This window comes from Mesocricetus auratus, unplaced genomic scaffold (assembly GCF_017639785.1).
Source record: "Mesocricetus auratus isolate SY011 unplaced genomic scaffold, BCM_Maur_2.0 Super-Scaffold_100013, whole genome shotgun sequence".
NCBI lineage: Eukaryota > Metazoa > Chordata > Mammalia > Rodentia > Cricetidae > Mesocricetus > Mesocricetus auratus.
The window spans coordinates 22,506,606-22,521,124 of NW_024429196.1; the positions used below are offsets into that span (position 1 = coordinate 22,506,606).

Sequence of the window (14,519 nt, forward strand, 5' to 3'; positions counted from 1 at the left end):
AAAAGAAATTAAGAGCTGGTAACAACTGACTATCGAGATTGCATTGCTGGGATCATTCAGACCATCAAACACTTCTGGTTCCTTGGGGTCTTTGTCTTTCATAGAAGTGGATGTGTCTTTCATAGAAGTGGAGAAGGGGAAACCCTGGTGTCAAGCCCTTGTGACTTTGTCATCATGGGAGAGTGTAGCAGCTTCCTTTTGCTGAACTGTGCACTGCAGGGAAGATTTTTCCTAATCAGCATGGTTCATTTGGGAAAGTCAGGGTGCTCTGACCTTCCCCAAAACTGCTAAACCTGTTTAACGCCCAACTCCAGCACAGCCAGAACCTGACAGACACAATTCTGCCTACCAGGCAGGGTTGGAGCAACAACACCGGCTGATGGGCCAGTGAATGATACTGCAGGGATCCACCCTGCCTGGCTGTACTGACAAAGAACCTTAAGCAGAGAAAGGCAGTTTCTACATAGGATGAGCTGTTCAGTCCAAGAGGGGATTAGAATTCCAGGGTTCCTGGGTTTACAGCCACCCTGGGTTCTTTTTGGAATTGTGTGAGTTTAAATAGAGCTGTTCTTGGTTGGGTTCCACCATTCTCCTTCCTTTGTCTGGCTCTAACAGTTACTTCCCCAAGGCCATGGATAGTTTAGTAATGCACCTGGGGTGGGGGAGGGGTGGTCATGTGTGTGCACATATGTGCATGTGGAGGCTGGAGTCCAGAGGTCAACCTCACATGGTGTTCCTCTGGTGCCTCCCTCCTTGTTTTTGGAAAACATTGGATGGGGGCTTGCACATTCAGCTAGGCTGACTGGCCAGCAAGTCCCAGGGCCTTCCCAACTCTAGGAAGGGTTGGCCACCATAAATGGGTTCTAAGGGTCAAGCTCTGGTCCTCATTCGTTCTCACCAAACAGTTTCCTCCCCGGGTTATCTTCCTGTCCCTAGAACTGTACTTTTTAAGAAACAGCCACCTTAATCAGTGCAGGCTCCTTACATTGTGGAAGTAGCCTGAATTCAAGAGCAAATACATACCCCATCACATGTATAACCTTGCATGTTTCTGAATTGAGTTTGTCATAACTCATTTCTTAACATTCTTCCTTCATTCACTCACTCAGTTCACAGCTGTTGAGTAACAGATGAGTAACTGATTTGCCTCAAGCATTGTGCTCCAGGATAGAAAAAAACAAACAAACAAACAAAAACAAAAAAACAGTACATTCCCAGAAGCTTGAATGTAGTGAAGACATCTGAGTAAAAAGACAGATGGCTACAACACAGGACGGCGATGGCTTTAGTAGAGAGATGGGTAGAGATGTCTGGGAGAACTATCCAGGCGGGGACTGGGAAGCCTGTGACGCTAGGAACAGCCCTGATGAAAGGATGTGGCTTGGGGTGACACTGAGCAGCCTCAGTTGTTTTCCTCTGCTGTCTCCTTCCTCCTCCTCTAAGTTCGGGAATCTTCAAACCAACCTGACCACTTCAGAATTCCTCCAGGGGAAAGGGAGACACCAGAGCCTGAAAAGCAGGACCAACCTTTCTGGAAAGACGGGAATATGGGAGTTGAAGTCTTCACCTCTAGAACTCACCGTCTTCATTCTAGAGAAGGTATTACAGAGAGGTCCATAAAGGAGTAGCAGCCAGGACTGCTGCTGTAGAGAGGGTGGCCCAGCCCAGCCCATTGCAAGCCTCGAAAAAGCTGGGCAGTTAGATCATCTAACAAAAAAATCCAGGCCAAGCTACCTACTTCTGCTGGTGATAGCTATGTCTGCAGGGCAGCCTGCAAGGCGCAAAGGCTTCATCCTGTGACTGAAAGAAAGCTGCAGATCTTCTGTCCTTCCACCTGCAAACCGGCCTCAGACTGGGTTCTCTGTCCTAGTAGAGAGGTCTAGAGCTCACAACTGAATTCTCAGCAGCATGCAGAGTCTCCCTCCCACGCCCACCTAGACCAGGTCTGCAGGAGCTACAGATGGATATAACTCAGTTGAAAGAGTGCTCACCTAGCACTGCATAAAACTGGGCATCAGTAGTGCATACCTTTAACCTCAGAGCTTGGAAGGAAGAGGCAAGAGGATCAGCAGTTGATCCAGTCTCAAAACTATAAAATAAAATCATTCTGGGTATAGTGGCACAGGCCTTTAATCCCAGCACTTGAGAAGCAGAGGTGGGTGGATCTCAGAGTTCAAAATCATTCTGATCTACAGAGTAAATTCCAGGACAGCCAGGGCTACACAGAGAAACCCTGTCTCAAAAAACAGATAGATAGATAGATAGATAGATAGATAGATAGATAGATAGATAGATAGATACACATACATACATACATACATACATAGATACATAGATACATAGATAGATACATAGATAGATACATAGATACATAGATAGATACATAGATAGATACATAGATGCATAGATAGATGATAGATACATAGATAGATAGATAGATAGATAGATAGATGATAGGATCAGCTGACACAGTTTTATGAAGGACCAGTTCTTCATCAGCAGGAAGGGCCATTTCTTGAAACACCAGGGGTATGAATGCACAAACAAGCTGCTGTTAAATAATGACCCCTAAACAGCCCTTGCCACCATACTGCCTTTCTTTAGGCTCCACATAGGTGATAGGAGGGTAGTGTTGCTGTTTGATCATCTTTAAGCTGAATATCTTTGTAGTTACAAATGAATAGCTGAAGTCCCTTCTAGAGTCTGTTGCCATCATTTTGTGACATCCATCTCGGCTTTCCCTAGGGTCAGATGACCTCCACAAAAGGGATGGGGATGTTGTCATAATGCCACATCCTTAGATAGAGCTCCCAGGTACCAGAGAACTGATGTGCTCACCTCTAAAACAAACAGAAAAGTACAACTTTTTCCATGCAAAGTCTCCCCTCCAAAGTAGTCAAGCACTACATGAAATAAATGTATTAGAACAGCCTGACAAAACGTCTTTGACAAAGCAAGTGAAATGGCCCCTTACAATTTTCTCTGTACATGTACTAAGTACTTCTCTCTATACTTGCTCTTGCCCACTCATTTGTTATCTGAGTATTACTTTTCTCATTGTTTTGACAAAGACAACTTGAAGAAGGAAGGGTTGATTTTTGGCTCAAGGCTTGAGCATGGCAACAGGAGCATGAGTGAACTGGTCACATGATCTACTCTCAGGAAGCAGACAGAGACAAATGCTGGTAATTAGCTTCTCTCCCATTTTATTGCCATGACCCCAGTCCATGGAATTGTGGTGTCCACGTTCAGGGTGGGTCAACTCAGTTAAACTCCCCTAGAAACATGCTACCAGGCATGGTGGAAGGTGTGTCTCCTAGGCGATTCACAATAGTGGTTAACCATGATATCTACTGGAGGAAGTTGTGTGTGTGTGTGTGTGTGTGTGTGTGTGTGTGTGTGTGTGTGGAAAGAGAGAGAGAGAGAGAGAGAGAGAGAGAGAAAGAGAGAGAGATTGTGGATTTCACATCATGCATTCCAATCCCCCGTCACATCCACCCTTTGCCCTTGTAACTGCCCCCCATAGCAAAACAAAATTTAATAGAAAAACCAAACGAATCAGAACCGACTGAAAAAAAATTTAAAAAACAAAACAAAAAGAAGAATCTTGGGGAAGCTGTAGTGTGACCCGGTGAGTCACATAGTTTATCCTTTAATTAATACATCTGTACTTGAAAGTGTTCATTGCTATGAGTCGGTGGTCTGGTTTGAGGTCTGGTTTCTGCTGATACACCACCGGTAATGGGCTCTCACTGGGGCTCCTCGTGGATATTTGTCATTGTCCTGTGCCATGGAGATCCTGCTGCTTTGGATTTCTAGGTTCACCCCTTCACATGCTCCAGCAGTTCATAGATTTGGTGAATGTGGGATGGGCTAACTCGTAGCCCTGGTTCTGGGCCTGGGTGGTAGTTGGGTTTGCCAGCTTGCTAGCTTCCCTTTACCACCATCACTACCCAGGTGAGTTCTCCAGAATCGCCCTGGCTAGCTCACCCAATGCAGCCTACAACAAGGAGCAGGGCCACCTCAGATCTGGGTCCCTCTCGCTCATATCCCCAGGGCCAGCTCTACTATTTTGGCCAGGCAAGGTGTAGAGCCCTCTCTCCCAATTGCTGTAGGGAGCATATGAGGGGAGGTGGCAGGGTCAACACTCCTGCTCTCATGCCCTCAGGGCTGGCTCACCTGTGTCCCAATAACAAGGTCAGCTCTAGTGTGCTGCCCAGAAGGGAAACAGAGGCTGCTTTATCGAGCAGAGCAGTGCAGCTGGTGAGGGTCAGGCTAGCTCTCCCAGGCCTATGACCCCAGGGCCAGCTCTCTCACCTGCTACAGGTGGCGTAGAGGAAGAACCGGTGTGCTGAGAGTCAAGCCACACAGCAGTGGGGCACGGTGCTCACTGCAAGGAAATCCAGTTAGACCTGGATATTTCACACCCTCGGGCAAGGACCCCAGTCACCACTCACTCTCCTTGATTCCCAAAGCCTCACTCAGTTCGCAGGAGGGAGGGAGACATTACATCTGGAAGAGAAAGGAAAATACAATGCCTCCTTAAAGTATTCATGCTTGTCAAAGCTTCACGATAAAGTCTTTCTTCAAGAAAAAGCTGTGGTGGAGAGAAGAAAATCATAGACAGGTCCTCAGGGAAAGAAAAGATAAAAGGAAATCAAATCCAGTGGGAGAAGGGGGAATCAAATGGCCTGTTTCTCTCCAGGCTCTGTTAAGGACTCATTAACCTCGTTCTCTCTTTTCCTAATGATCCCTAAGCCCAATGAAACTAAAAGGGTTTTGATGGGTTAAGAAGAGGCCATCCATTAAAGGGTCAGTGCTTGGTTCTCTGGGCATCTGTCACTGGATTAACCATATTAGTTTGGAGTTTCCGATGTCTGATGGGGGCAGGCAACCTATCTGGAGAAACATATTGAGTTCATTAGATCTGGCTGTGGAGAAAAACTAGCCATTGTTTTAGTTGCTGGGTATGCAAGCATTCCCAAGAGGAAATAGATGCCTGCGAATGCTCAACAAGCTGTGGAGGGCATGTGGCCTCTGCTCACTGCCTATGGTCACGCTTTGTACACGTTGAAGGGCCTAATTTGGTCCTTGTGATGTCTAAATGCACTGATAAATACTAAGTCCTATTTAGGAGGACATTTTATTTTTAGGATCAATGTTTTGAGATTAGAAGTCATAGCATGGAAATGGTCAAAATGGACTCTGGTCAAAATTGCAATGGTACTGGGGATGCAGCTCAGTAGAATCCTTGCCTAGCATGTGCAAGGCCTGGGTTGCATCCCTAACATCACAAACACATAGGTGTAAATGGTGTGGGTGACATATGACAGAGAGATAGATGAGTTATGCATCGGCAGGTGAGGGGGCTAGCTAGAAATGACTAGGAACAAACAAGCCTACAGAAAACATCTTGAACTCTGCCCAAACAGTATGAAGTGCCCTAGGTCAAGCTCATGCTTACAGTGTGAAAAACTCAGTTGAATAGATAAAATATGGACAATGGTAAGATGACTTAGTGAGGAAAAGCACTTGTCACCAAGTGGAACCCACATGGAGAAGAGCAAAACTAACTCCTACAAATTTTCCTCTGACACCCACCCCCCCCACACACATAAGTGTAAAACATGTGAGGAAATATTTTTAATGCCCTTGGTACCATATTCATCATCTTTCAAAGAAAATGGTACAGACATGAACTTTAGACTGATACATGATCAAACTATCAAGAACTTTTATGTTTTACATTAAGAATAGTAGCATGTAAACAGTGAAGAGTAATGAACAGGAGACTAGCTAGCACTTAACTGAATTCTGACTAGGTACCCTGTATATTGATACATTAATTCAGTAGCCCTACAGGAAAGTGTTGTTCATAGCATCACTTCTAAAATGAATAATCTAAAGACACAAATTAGGTTGCTAAAGATACATAGCTATTAAATATATGGTAGGTTATATGACCTTGAAAAACATGCTTTTAATAAGTATTGTTTAGGGGCTGGAGAGATGGCTCAGAGGTTAAGAGCGATGACTGCTCTTCTAGAGGTCCTGAGTTCAATTCCCAGCAACCACATGGTGGCTCACAACCATCTGTAATGATGCCCTCTTCTGGCCTGCAGGCATAGATACAGACAGAACACTGTATACATAACAAATAAATAAATCTAAAAAAAAAGTATTGTTTAGTCAGTATTACCCATTAGTAGGAAATATTTAGAACAAGATATTTCATTTTAAAATTCAAGAGAACAGCTTTGGGATGTTCTTTGGAATTGTAATACCAGCTCTGACTTTGTATGGACAGGGTATATGACTATCTCATCTTGGAGACGCAAATGTAGAAGACCTTGCAAGTTCAGGGTCAGAAGGAAGAACCCTTGACCTACAAGTCAGTGTTATTGCTTCTTGTGTTGGTTAGTTTTTTGTCAACTTGACACAAGCTAGAGTCATCTGAGAATGGGGAACCTCAGCTAAGTAAATGCCTCTATACCTGTGGGCAATTTCTTGATCACTGATTGATGGGGGAGAGCCCAGACCATTGTGGGTAGTGCTACTCCTGGACAAGTGGTCCTGTTTGTGTAAGAAAGCAAACTGAGCAATCATGGTGGGGAGCTGTAGGAAGCATTCTTCCATGACTTCTGCTTCAGTTCTACCTCAAGGCTCTTGTTTTGAGTTCCTGCCCTGATTTCCCTTGGTGATGGAACGTGACCTGAGAGTTATAATCGGAGCTACTCTCATTGTCCATGGGAAATTAGTTACAGAACCTTGGGTTGGTAAACCCCTTACATAAAATGATATGGTATCTGCATAGTATCCATTTATGGACCTACCTATAGTTTCATTTCTTTTAGTTTTTGAGACAGGGTCTCATCATGTAACCCTGTCTGGCCTAGAACTCACTATGCTATGCATGTTTATCTGAACTCAAACTGGTAGCAATCCTTCTGCCTCGGTTTCTTAAGTACTAGGATTATGGACATGAGCCAACATGCCCAGCTTCCCATATACTTTAACTCACGCCTGTGAGATCTGCAATACCTAATACCGTGGAAATGCCATGGGAGTAGTTATGACATTGTGTAGATTTGGGAAGCATGACAAGATAAAAACAGTCTGTATGTTTATGTTCGGTACAGACAATTTTTTCAAGTATTTTCAACTCCTGGATGGAGGGACAAGCAGATGCACACACACTGTGGAGTGCAGGGATAGCTGTAGAAACACATGGTAGGCATCATACTCTTCCTCTTGCCTATTAGCATAGCCCTCTGTATACCATAACCATTTTCTAATGTGAACGGATGAAAGAGAGTGGATTAGATGGGGAGCAGAGCTCAACCTAAAACACAATGCCTTTGTTTCTCTTTTCTTTATAAATAAAGTGAAACGTACTGGGTGTCCACAGGACAGTTTAAAAAGGACACGTGGCCCCATTTGTTTCTCCCACATTTGTATACCTACTTCTGTTGTCCTCTAGACTCTTCTCAGGATGCCCATGACCAAACCCCCTGCATGCACAGCACTGGGAGTCCTCTATTGCACCTCTGTCAGCCATCTCATTTTATGTGCTGAATGTAAAGATAAACCCAGGGAATCATGAGTGGTGGTGTTTCAGGGAAGGGGAAAGAGCAGAAGTGAAATTAGGAAGTGGACTTTTTTGTCTGTTTTATTCTGGGCTTGAAGATTCTTCCTATCTGTGAGTGTCATTCTCTTTGAGAGCTCCTTGCCAGTGTTTGGAACATGCACAGCACAATTCAGATGGCCAAAGCTAGTCTGTTGACATATCTGAAGCATCATTGTTCTTGCCCTTCCTCGGGGCTTTGTGGCATAATAGAAAGAGCGCAGGACAAGAAGTCATAAGGCCTGAGCCCCAACATCAATCACATACTTAACCTCTGGCAGCTTTAGTCTCTGTCCACCGGAGCAGCTTCATCTGTGAAAGGAGGAGGAGGACCAGATGGCTGATGGGATTCCATATAATGGTCCCTCTGGATGAAGCAGGAAGTTACTCATAAGGAGGTCATTCAGGGGCTCCATGACTCAGCCTCAGGGACAGGAGGAAGACAAGGCTCCCTAAAGTCTCGGGCAAGAATCAGAGTCACTAGACCTAGCTTCCGCTCAAGGCTTTATTTCTACACTGTCCTGACAGCCTGCCTGCTACTCTACTTGCCATCCCACAATGCTTCATAAATGCTGGCTGGAGAGGAAGTGGAACTGAGGCCCCTTCCTCTGCCGCAGCCTCAGCCAGGCACAGGATATGGGAATCTAGTGAACCAGCTAATAGGAGCCAGGGCCCAGGAGGCCTCTGCTCATTAAGGATTTACAGAGTGTCCCCATCACGTTCAGGGCTCAAAACCAATAGTTATTAGCCATGTTTGTTTGCTCTCTATAGATAAATGTTTCCCATCTCGATTTCACACATGAGGGCATTCAGGTCCAGAATGGGAAAGCAGAGGACCTGTAACTATGGGAAGGCTAGGTCAAAGACTGAGAACTCTTATCTGGACCCTCGGGGTCTCATTGATTGTGATAAACACTATTTTAGTAAAATGCCTTACCGATGTTTTCTCTCCGTGTTGGGGGTCTCTTGACTCATTACATTAGTATGATTCTTATTATTGGAGATGGGTTTTGGTATATATCTGAGGCTGATCCTCTTGCCTCAGCCTTCTGAGTGACCAGCTCACAAGCCAGAGCCACCATGCCAGGCCTCTTAAGCTTTTATTTCCCATACAAACCCAGTCATCAGTCTGTTCTTAATCACGGTTACTGTTGCCTCTTAGTCATTGACTAAAGCTGCTGATAATTGAGACAGTTGCCTTGCAGATGCCTGGCTGAAGCTGGGTCTCCAAGAAACAAAAGTCACACTTATTATTATTTACAATGTGAAAGAAAAGCAAAGGAATGGTGTAGGAGAGAAAGTAACTTGGTTTGAGGCTGCCTTCTCACAGCTGCATTGTTGCTCATTTGTGGAAAAGCACTTCACTTGTAAAGTTAGCCCCCCCCCCATTAGTGAGTGAGAGCTCTTTTCCCTAATTGGTGGACTCCTGGGGACAGCTGCATAGTTAGTGGTTGGAGTAATGAACCAGGTACCTTTGACTTCTATTTCTGGTTCCTTCAGAAACTTGTGTGGCCCTAGGCAGTTTCCCCTCATTTCTGTGAACCTTCCTTGTTTTTCTCCACCCCCCCAAAAAAACTTCCACTTTTCCTTCCTTGGGGGAGGGGTGCTAAATGAGCAAAGAAACCACGCCTGTGGAGCTTTGTGGAGATGACTAGCTGAAGTGCCTTGATTTAACAGGTATTAATCAATAGAATCTCTGATTATTGATAGAACTACATTGTTGAGCTTATGATTAGCTCCTTGGATTCACAATTGGCCACAGGAAGTAGCTGGTGTCCATAGGGAGCTAGCCCAGTGTTCGTCACAGTTATCAAAAGTCTGGTGTGTCTTTGTGTGGGGTCTCACATCCCACTGATGACTTTACAGGGATAGTTTGGATCTCTGAAAACCAGGTCATGGAGGCTCCTCTGGAGTGGCCCCAAGGATAGTAATAGCTCAGCCCTCCCTATTTACAGGGGGACATGAAACCAGGCATCTTCTCTTTGCTTATTTCCTTATTGTTTTTCGTTATACCAGCCTTAAATTGAGTGTTGAGCAGCGAGTGGCTGTAAGTGATGTGTAGTGACACAAGAGCAAAAATGTCCTAGACCCCCACGAAGATCACAGTGCCTTCAGCTGAAATGACACCCAGCCCTGCTGCCAGCAACAGCTGTCCCTGCGCTCTCTACCCCTACAGCCTTCCAACTCCCCCCACCCTCCCTAGTTCCACCCCCACTTCAGGAAGGGAAAAGCAATAGCCAGTTGCTGCTGCCTGTGTGCGGGTTTTCATCCATTCCTTCGGGATTCTTCTTATGTCCCCAAGCAGCTCTCGGGTCTAGAAAAACTACCCACTCACTTTTTTTCTACTCCCACATTTCCTTCCCAGTATTTAATTTGCAAAATAAAACCCAAAATAACATTGTGCTAAAACAGCTATCAGGGAATCCACTGTTCTGCCCCTGCTACAAAAATTTCTACAGAAAATACATCACCCCAGGGATGCACCCTGGGAATCTGGATGCCAGGGTTCAGCCTCCAGAGCAGCACCAAGGCAGAGGCCCCTCCTTTTCCATGGACAGCCACCCTGGATAAGATGAGGGGCTGTAGCAAGCCCAGATGGTTTTGTTTGGGTCCTTTGGCAGACACACACAACTCCACACTGCAGAGCATCAGGGACCACTTAGAGGAAAGGCATGGTTTGTGTTTTATATTTTTGCAAGGAGCTGGGGAAGCAGAAGTTGCCAGGAAACCGACCCTCAGAACACTGAACTCCAGGATTCTTCATCAGGCCTGGAGGCACTTCCAAAAAAAAGGGGGGGGGCACAAGTGGAGCTTTCTCCTGAGTGTTCACGCCAGGTGTAGCTTCTTTTCCTCCTGGGAGGGGTCTACCTTCTCTGTACATCAGATGCAGGCGGGCCTCCTAGCTCCCACTCCCACTCCATGCTACTGAGACAAGGACTAGCTATATCATCAGTAGGGTCCATGCAAAATAAATGAAAACATACTGGAAATTTCAAGAAGGCAACAGCAGGTGCATGACCCTCTTGAGCAAGGGACACTTTAGTCACATATCCAGAAAGCCATCCCTGTACAAGGGTCCACTTTGCTTGGCTAGGGTGGATGTAGGGTAGAATCTGAAAAGAACATCCTTTAGAGGGAGGGAGGGAAGGAGAAGCCTTTATACTTACTGTGAGATTTCCAGCACACAAATAATCTCATTTAATTTTTTAAGCTCCAAGTCATGGCATTCTATTGTATGACAGGTCATGTGTAAGACCAGAGTCATAGAGTTGAGGAGTTCTAGTGTTTATATAGCTGAGGTAGAGTTATCTAAGGTGAGATATCTATGCCCAACAAGTGGGTATCAGAGACTCAAAGTGTCTGCCTTGAGGGATTCATGGAGGCAGAGCACCCACTGCCTATGACATAGTTCTGTGTGTTTAAGTGACTAAGGCAGAATGGTCCGAGTCATCTGAGCCAATGCAAGACTTTAGGTAGTTTGCTTGACTCACTTGAAACTGGTCTCAGAGAGACAGAAAAGCCTCTCTGTCTGGCTTCAGAGTGAAATGCTCTGTGGATGAAGAAGCGGCCCCTTAGTAAGCTTCAGTAGTTGCCCCTCGCCCTTCGGGTTACCCATGCAGACAAAATAATTTTAGAATTGCACCGAGGAGAGTGTGAAGATGAAAGAATGCGGCCACTCTAGAAAGCAGTTTTCGATGCAGTGCAGTTTTACTTGGGTGGTAAGTCCACTGGTCAAGTAGTGACTAACTGCATTCTGGGCCTGGGGAAAACGGGGCTTATGGAACACAAGGAAATGGCCTTCCTATCTGAAAAGTGGATGCTGTCTGTAATAGGGAGCTGGGGACTGAGTCTGGAACAAAACCTCAAAAGCTATGCCCCCATATGGCAGTAGCCAAAAAAGATTGCAGGGAAGAATCTCACAGGGAAGGACAAGATCAGGTATTCTGCTTTATTCTTGATCAAAACAAACTCACATTCTAAGTGTATAGAAGGAAAAGAATCCAAGAACATAATAAATGCGAACGCCTGAGCACAGTTTAGCCTTCCCTAGATCCCTGGATTGCTAAATAACTTTCACTTTCATCCAGAAAAAGGCATCCCACTCCAAGAGCAATCGGAAGCAACCCTAATTGCCTCCCAACCTCAAGATCAGCTTTTTTCACTCCTAGGATTCCCTGGAACTTCTCTTGCTGGCAAGGCAAGACTGTGGTATCCCTGTAGTGGCAGAACTCTTGCCCCCCCCCTTGTGCTGAGGAAAAGAAAAAAAAGCTTGACAAGCACACTCTGTGATCATGAGTCGCCTGCCCCCAACTACGGTGGCAACAACCTCCACCCTTCAGCGAGTGAGGATGTCTGAGGCTCTTGCACATTAGCAGCAGGAAGTGGAGTCCCGAAGGGAGGCTGGGAATTTGAACGCCTTCCCATTTCAGCACTCGAAGGGAGGAAGCGCTCACTGCTCAGCCCTCCGCGTGCACAGATGGCTACCGCTCCCTCCTGAGTCTGCTGCGTTCCCGGGCTCCGATCCTCTCCTCCCTCCTCTCATCTCCCCGCCCCCATCCCCTCTCCCTCTCCTTGGAGGGAAAAGTCTGCGAGCTGGGAACTGTCTTGGAGAATTCAACAAAGGCAGAAGCCAAAGGGGAACAAACTTGAAAAAGAACTTGTTTTGTTCCTGTTAAGGAACCTGCAGGAAAAATCCACACCCACTGGTGTATGTGTCCCTGTGTGTGTGTTTCAAGAACTAGTAGTAGGCAGGCTACCCGGAGGAGGCACCAACAACTGTAAGGTCTCTGCTATGATAAGGAAACTCTCAGCTGTTGAAAAAGTTAATCAGCAAAGAAGGGACGGAGACCAGGGAACTCACCGCTCCTGAATTTAAACTGCGTTGTTTTCCGTCCAGATATTCCAATGGAGACAGTTGGAGAATCTCTATTTCAGGGAAAAGAAGTTCTCCGTGGAAGTTCATGACCCCCGCAGGTAAGTCTGAAAGGCCTTTTTCTTTTGAGAGTGTGTGGCATGCTATTTGTGTATCTGTTTTGTGTTGTGGGGATGGCTAATGTACATGACCAGTCTGGGGTGAGGGGAGAGGATGGTGAATCGTGGATTGCAGAGCAGAGTTCACATTAGACAGTATAGCTTGTGTTGATGAATGCAGTGTGTGTGTGTGTGTGTGTGTGTGTGTGTGTGTGTGTGTGTGTGTTTAGCAATTCGGTGATCATTTCATCTCGCTACATGTTATTGTGTGTGTGTGTGTGAGAGAGAGAGAGAGAGAGAGAGAGAGAGAGAGAGAGAGAGAGAGAGAGAGAGAGAGAGAGAGAGAGAGTGCATGTGTGTGATATTGGAGAAAGCATTGTGGCACTTTGGAACAACATTGAGTTACATGGGGGCAGTGCCCTTGTAACAGACAGGAGACCAAAGGCGTCCCTGCTAGAAGTGCTGAGCCTATTTCAGGAAGGACAGTGGACACTGAAAAGCATCTGTCACCAAAGTGGTTAGGTTCATTTATTTTGATCATGGAGCTGTGATTTTTGGATGTTAGCATTGTGGGTGGATAAGAAATAAATGCAATTCTTTTTCCTTCCTCCCACATTGTACCCCTGAGAACACCAGCCTTAAAAATCTGTGTTCCAAGTTAGATGCCAGACAATAGGGTCCCAGTTTGGAATGCAGAGAAGAACCCTGCAGGGAAGGAGTCTGGCACCCTCCACCCTCTGTTAGCAATCCTCTTTGTCTGCTGGCAATCCTAAAGTTGCAAGCAGCCCATAGCCAGCAGCAGCATCCCCTACGTCATTCCTGACACCTAGGAATAAATTGCTGTCTGTAAGTTCAGATGCATATGACAAGGAGGCAGGCCTAGGAAAAGTAGATGAGATGGGCCTGAAAAGTCCCAGTGAGTTTAGGTGTTGATAATCATCCCTGGACTTAGGAGGAAGTGCTGGCATACAGATGAGCAGCTGGGCCCTCCAGGGTGCTAGGGATGAGACATTGCCTCCGAGGAGAAGGCAGAGGTTTGTGCAGAAGCCTCTATGCCTGCTGCTACTGATAACCCGGCTGCGTTGTGTACCTCCTTGTAATCTACGTGGAGCAGCCTCCCTCCTGTAGGTGAGAGTTTATCCCTGCCCCTCAGTTACTATGAGACTAGCAGCTGGAGGACAGAAGGTTCTAGAGTTTCTGAGTCTGCCTTCAGGTGCAGAGGGTACTATTAAGCAGAAGGATGGATTGTTCAGTGGTTCTCAGGACCCTGGGATGTATTTCATGGTCTAAGGAAGACCTCCTCCACAGAGCACAATCCATCTGCACAGGCCAAGGAGGAGCAGGTGGATGCCAAAAATAATAATCCAGCCAGGGAGAAACTCGCTGCTATTTTTCCAGGTGAACTTATGTCAGACTAAGATTCATAGGCATGTGCGAGAAAAGGAAACCTAAGTGCAAAAAGGGTGAAATGAATTCTACACTGTGAATCATGGGCAGAGAGGGGATGCTTGACAGAGCAAACATTAAATAAAGATGGACCACCTGTGGGCCTGAGTGCAGGAAATAAAGTCTCCATGCCTAGGTTCTGCTTGTACCTGGGATAAATCCTTCCCCTGAGTGTGTGTGTGTGTGTGTGTGTGTGTGTGTGTGTGTGTGTGTGTGGTATATGCACATATGCATGTCCCTTCTGTGTCTGTGATCTCAATAGTGATATCCTTACTGAATTTTTCTCACTTTACCAAGGTCTAGGGATATGAAAAGAGATCTAACATCATATATTACCATGTAGTGGGCTTTTGGCTTATTTAGCAAATGGGATTCATCTCAGACATATCTTGAGAACTTCTGTGTTCTTCTATGTTAGTCGTGAATGGCTACAAAAGGAAAGCTGAGTCAGTTTCCTCTTCCATTAGGAGCCGTTAGC

General features: G+C 45.8%; 1 protein-coding gene across 6 annotated transcripts in view; it reads left to right on the forward strand.

Annotated features, from left to right (window-relative positions):
• The window catches only part of Frmd4a (FERM domain containing 4A), a 574,646-nt gene that overhangs the window by 510,916 nt on the left and 49,211 nt on the right, over positions 1-14,519 (forward strand). For all 6 annotated transcript variants that reach the window (XM_013121372.3, XM_040755499.1, XM_013121371.3 and 3 more), the window contains one exon: positions 12,522-12,598. In XM_013121372.3, the coding sequence (XP_012976826.1) occupies positions 12,522-12,598 (77 nt within the window). The remainder of the gene's footprint in view (positions 1-12,521; positions 12,599-14,519) is intronic.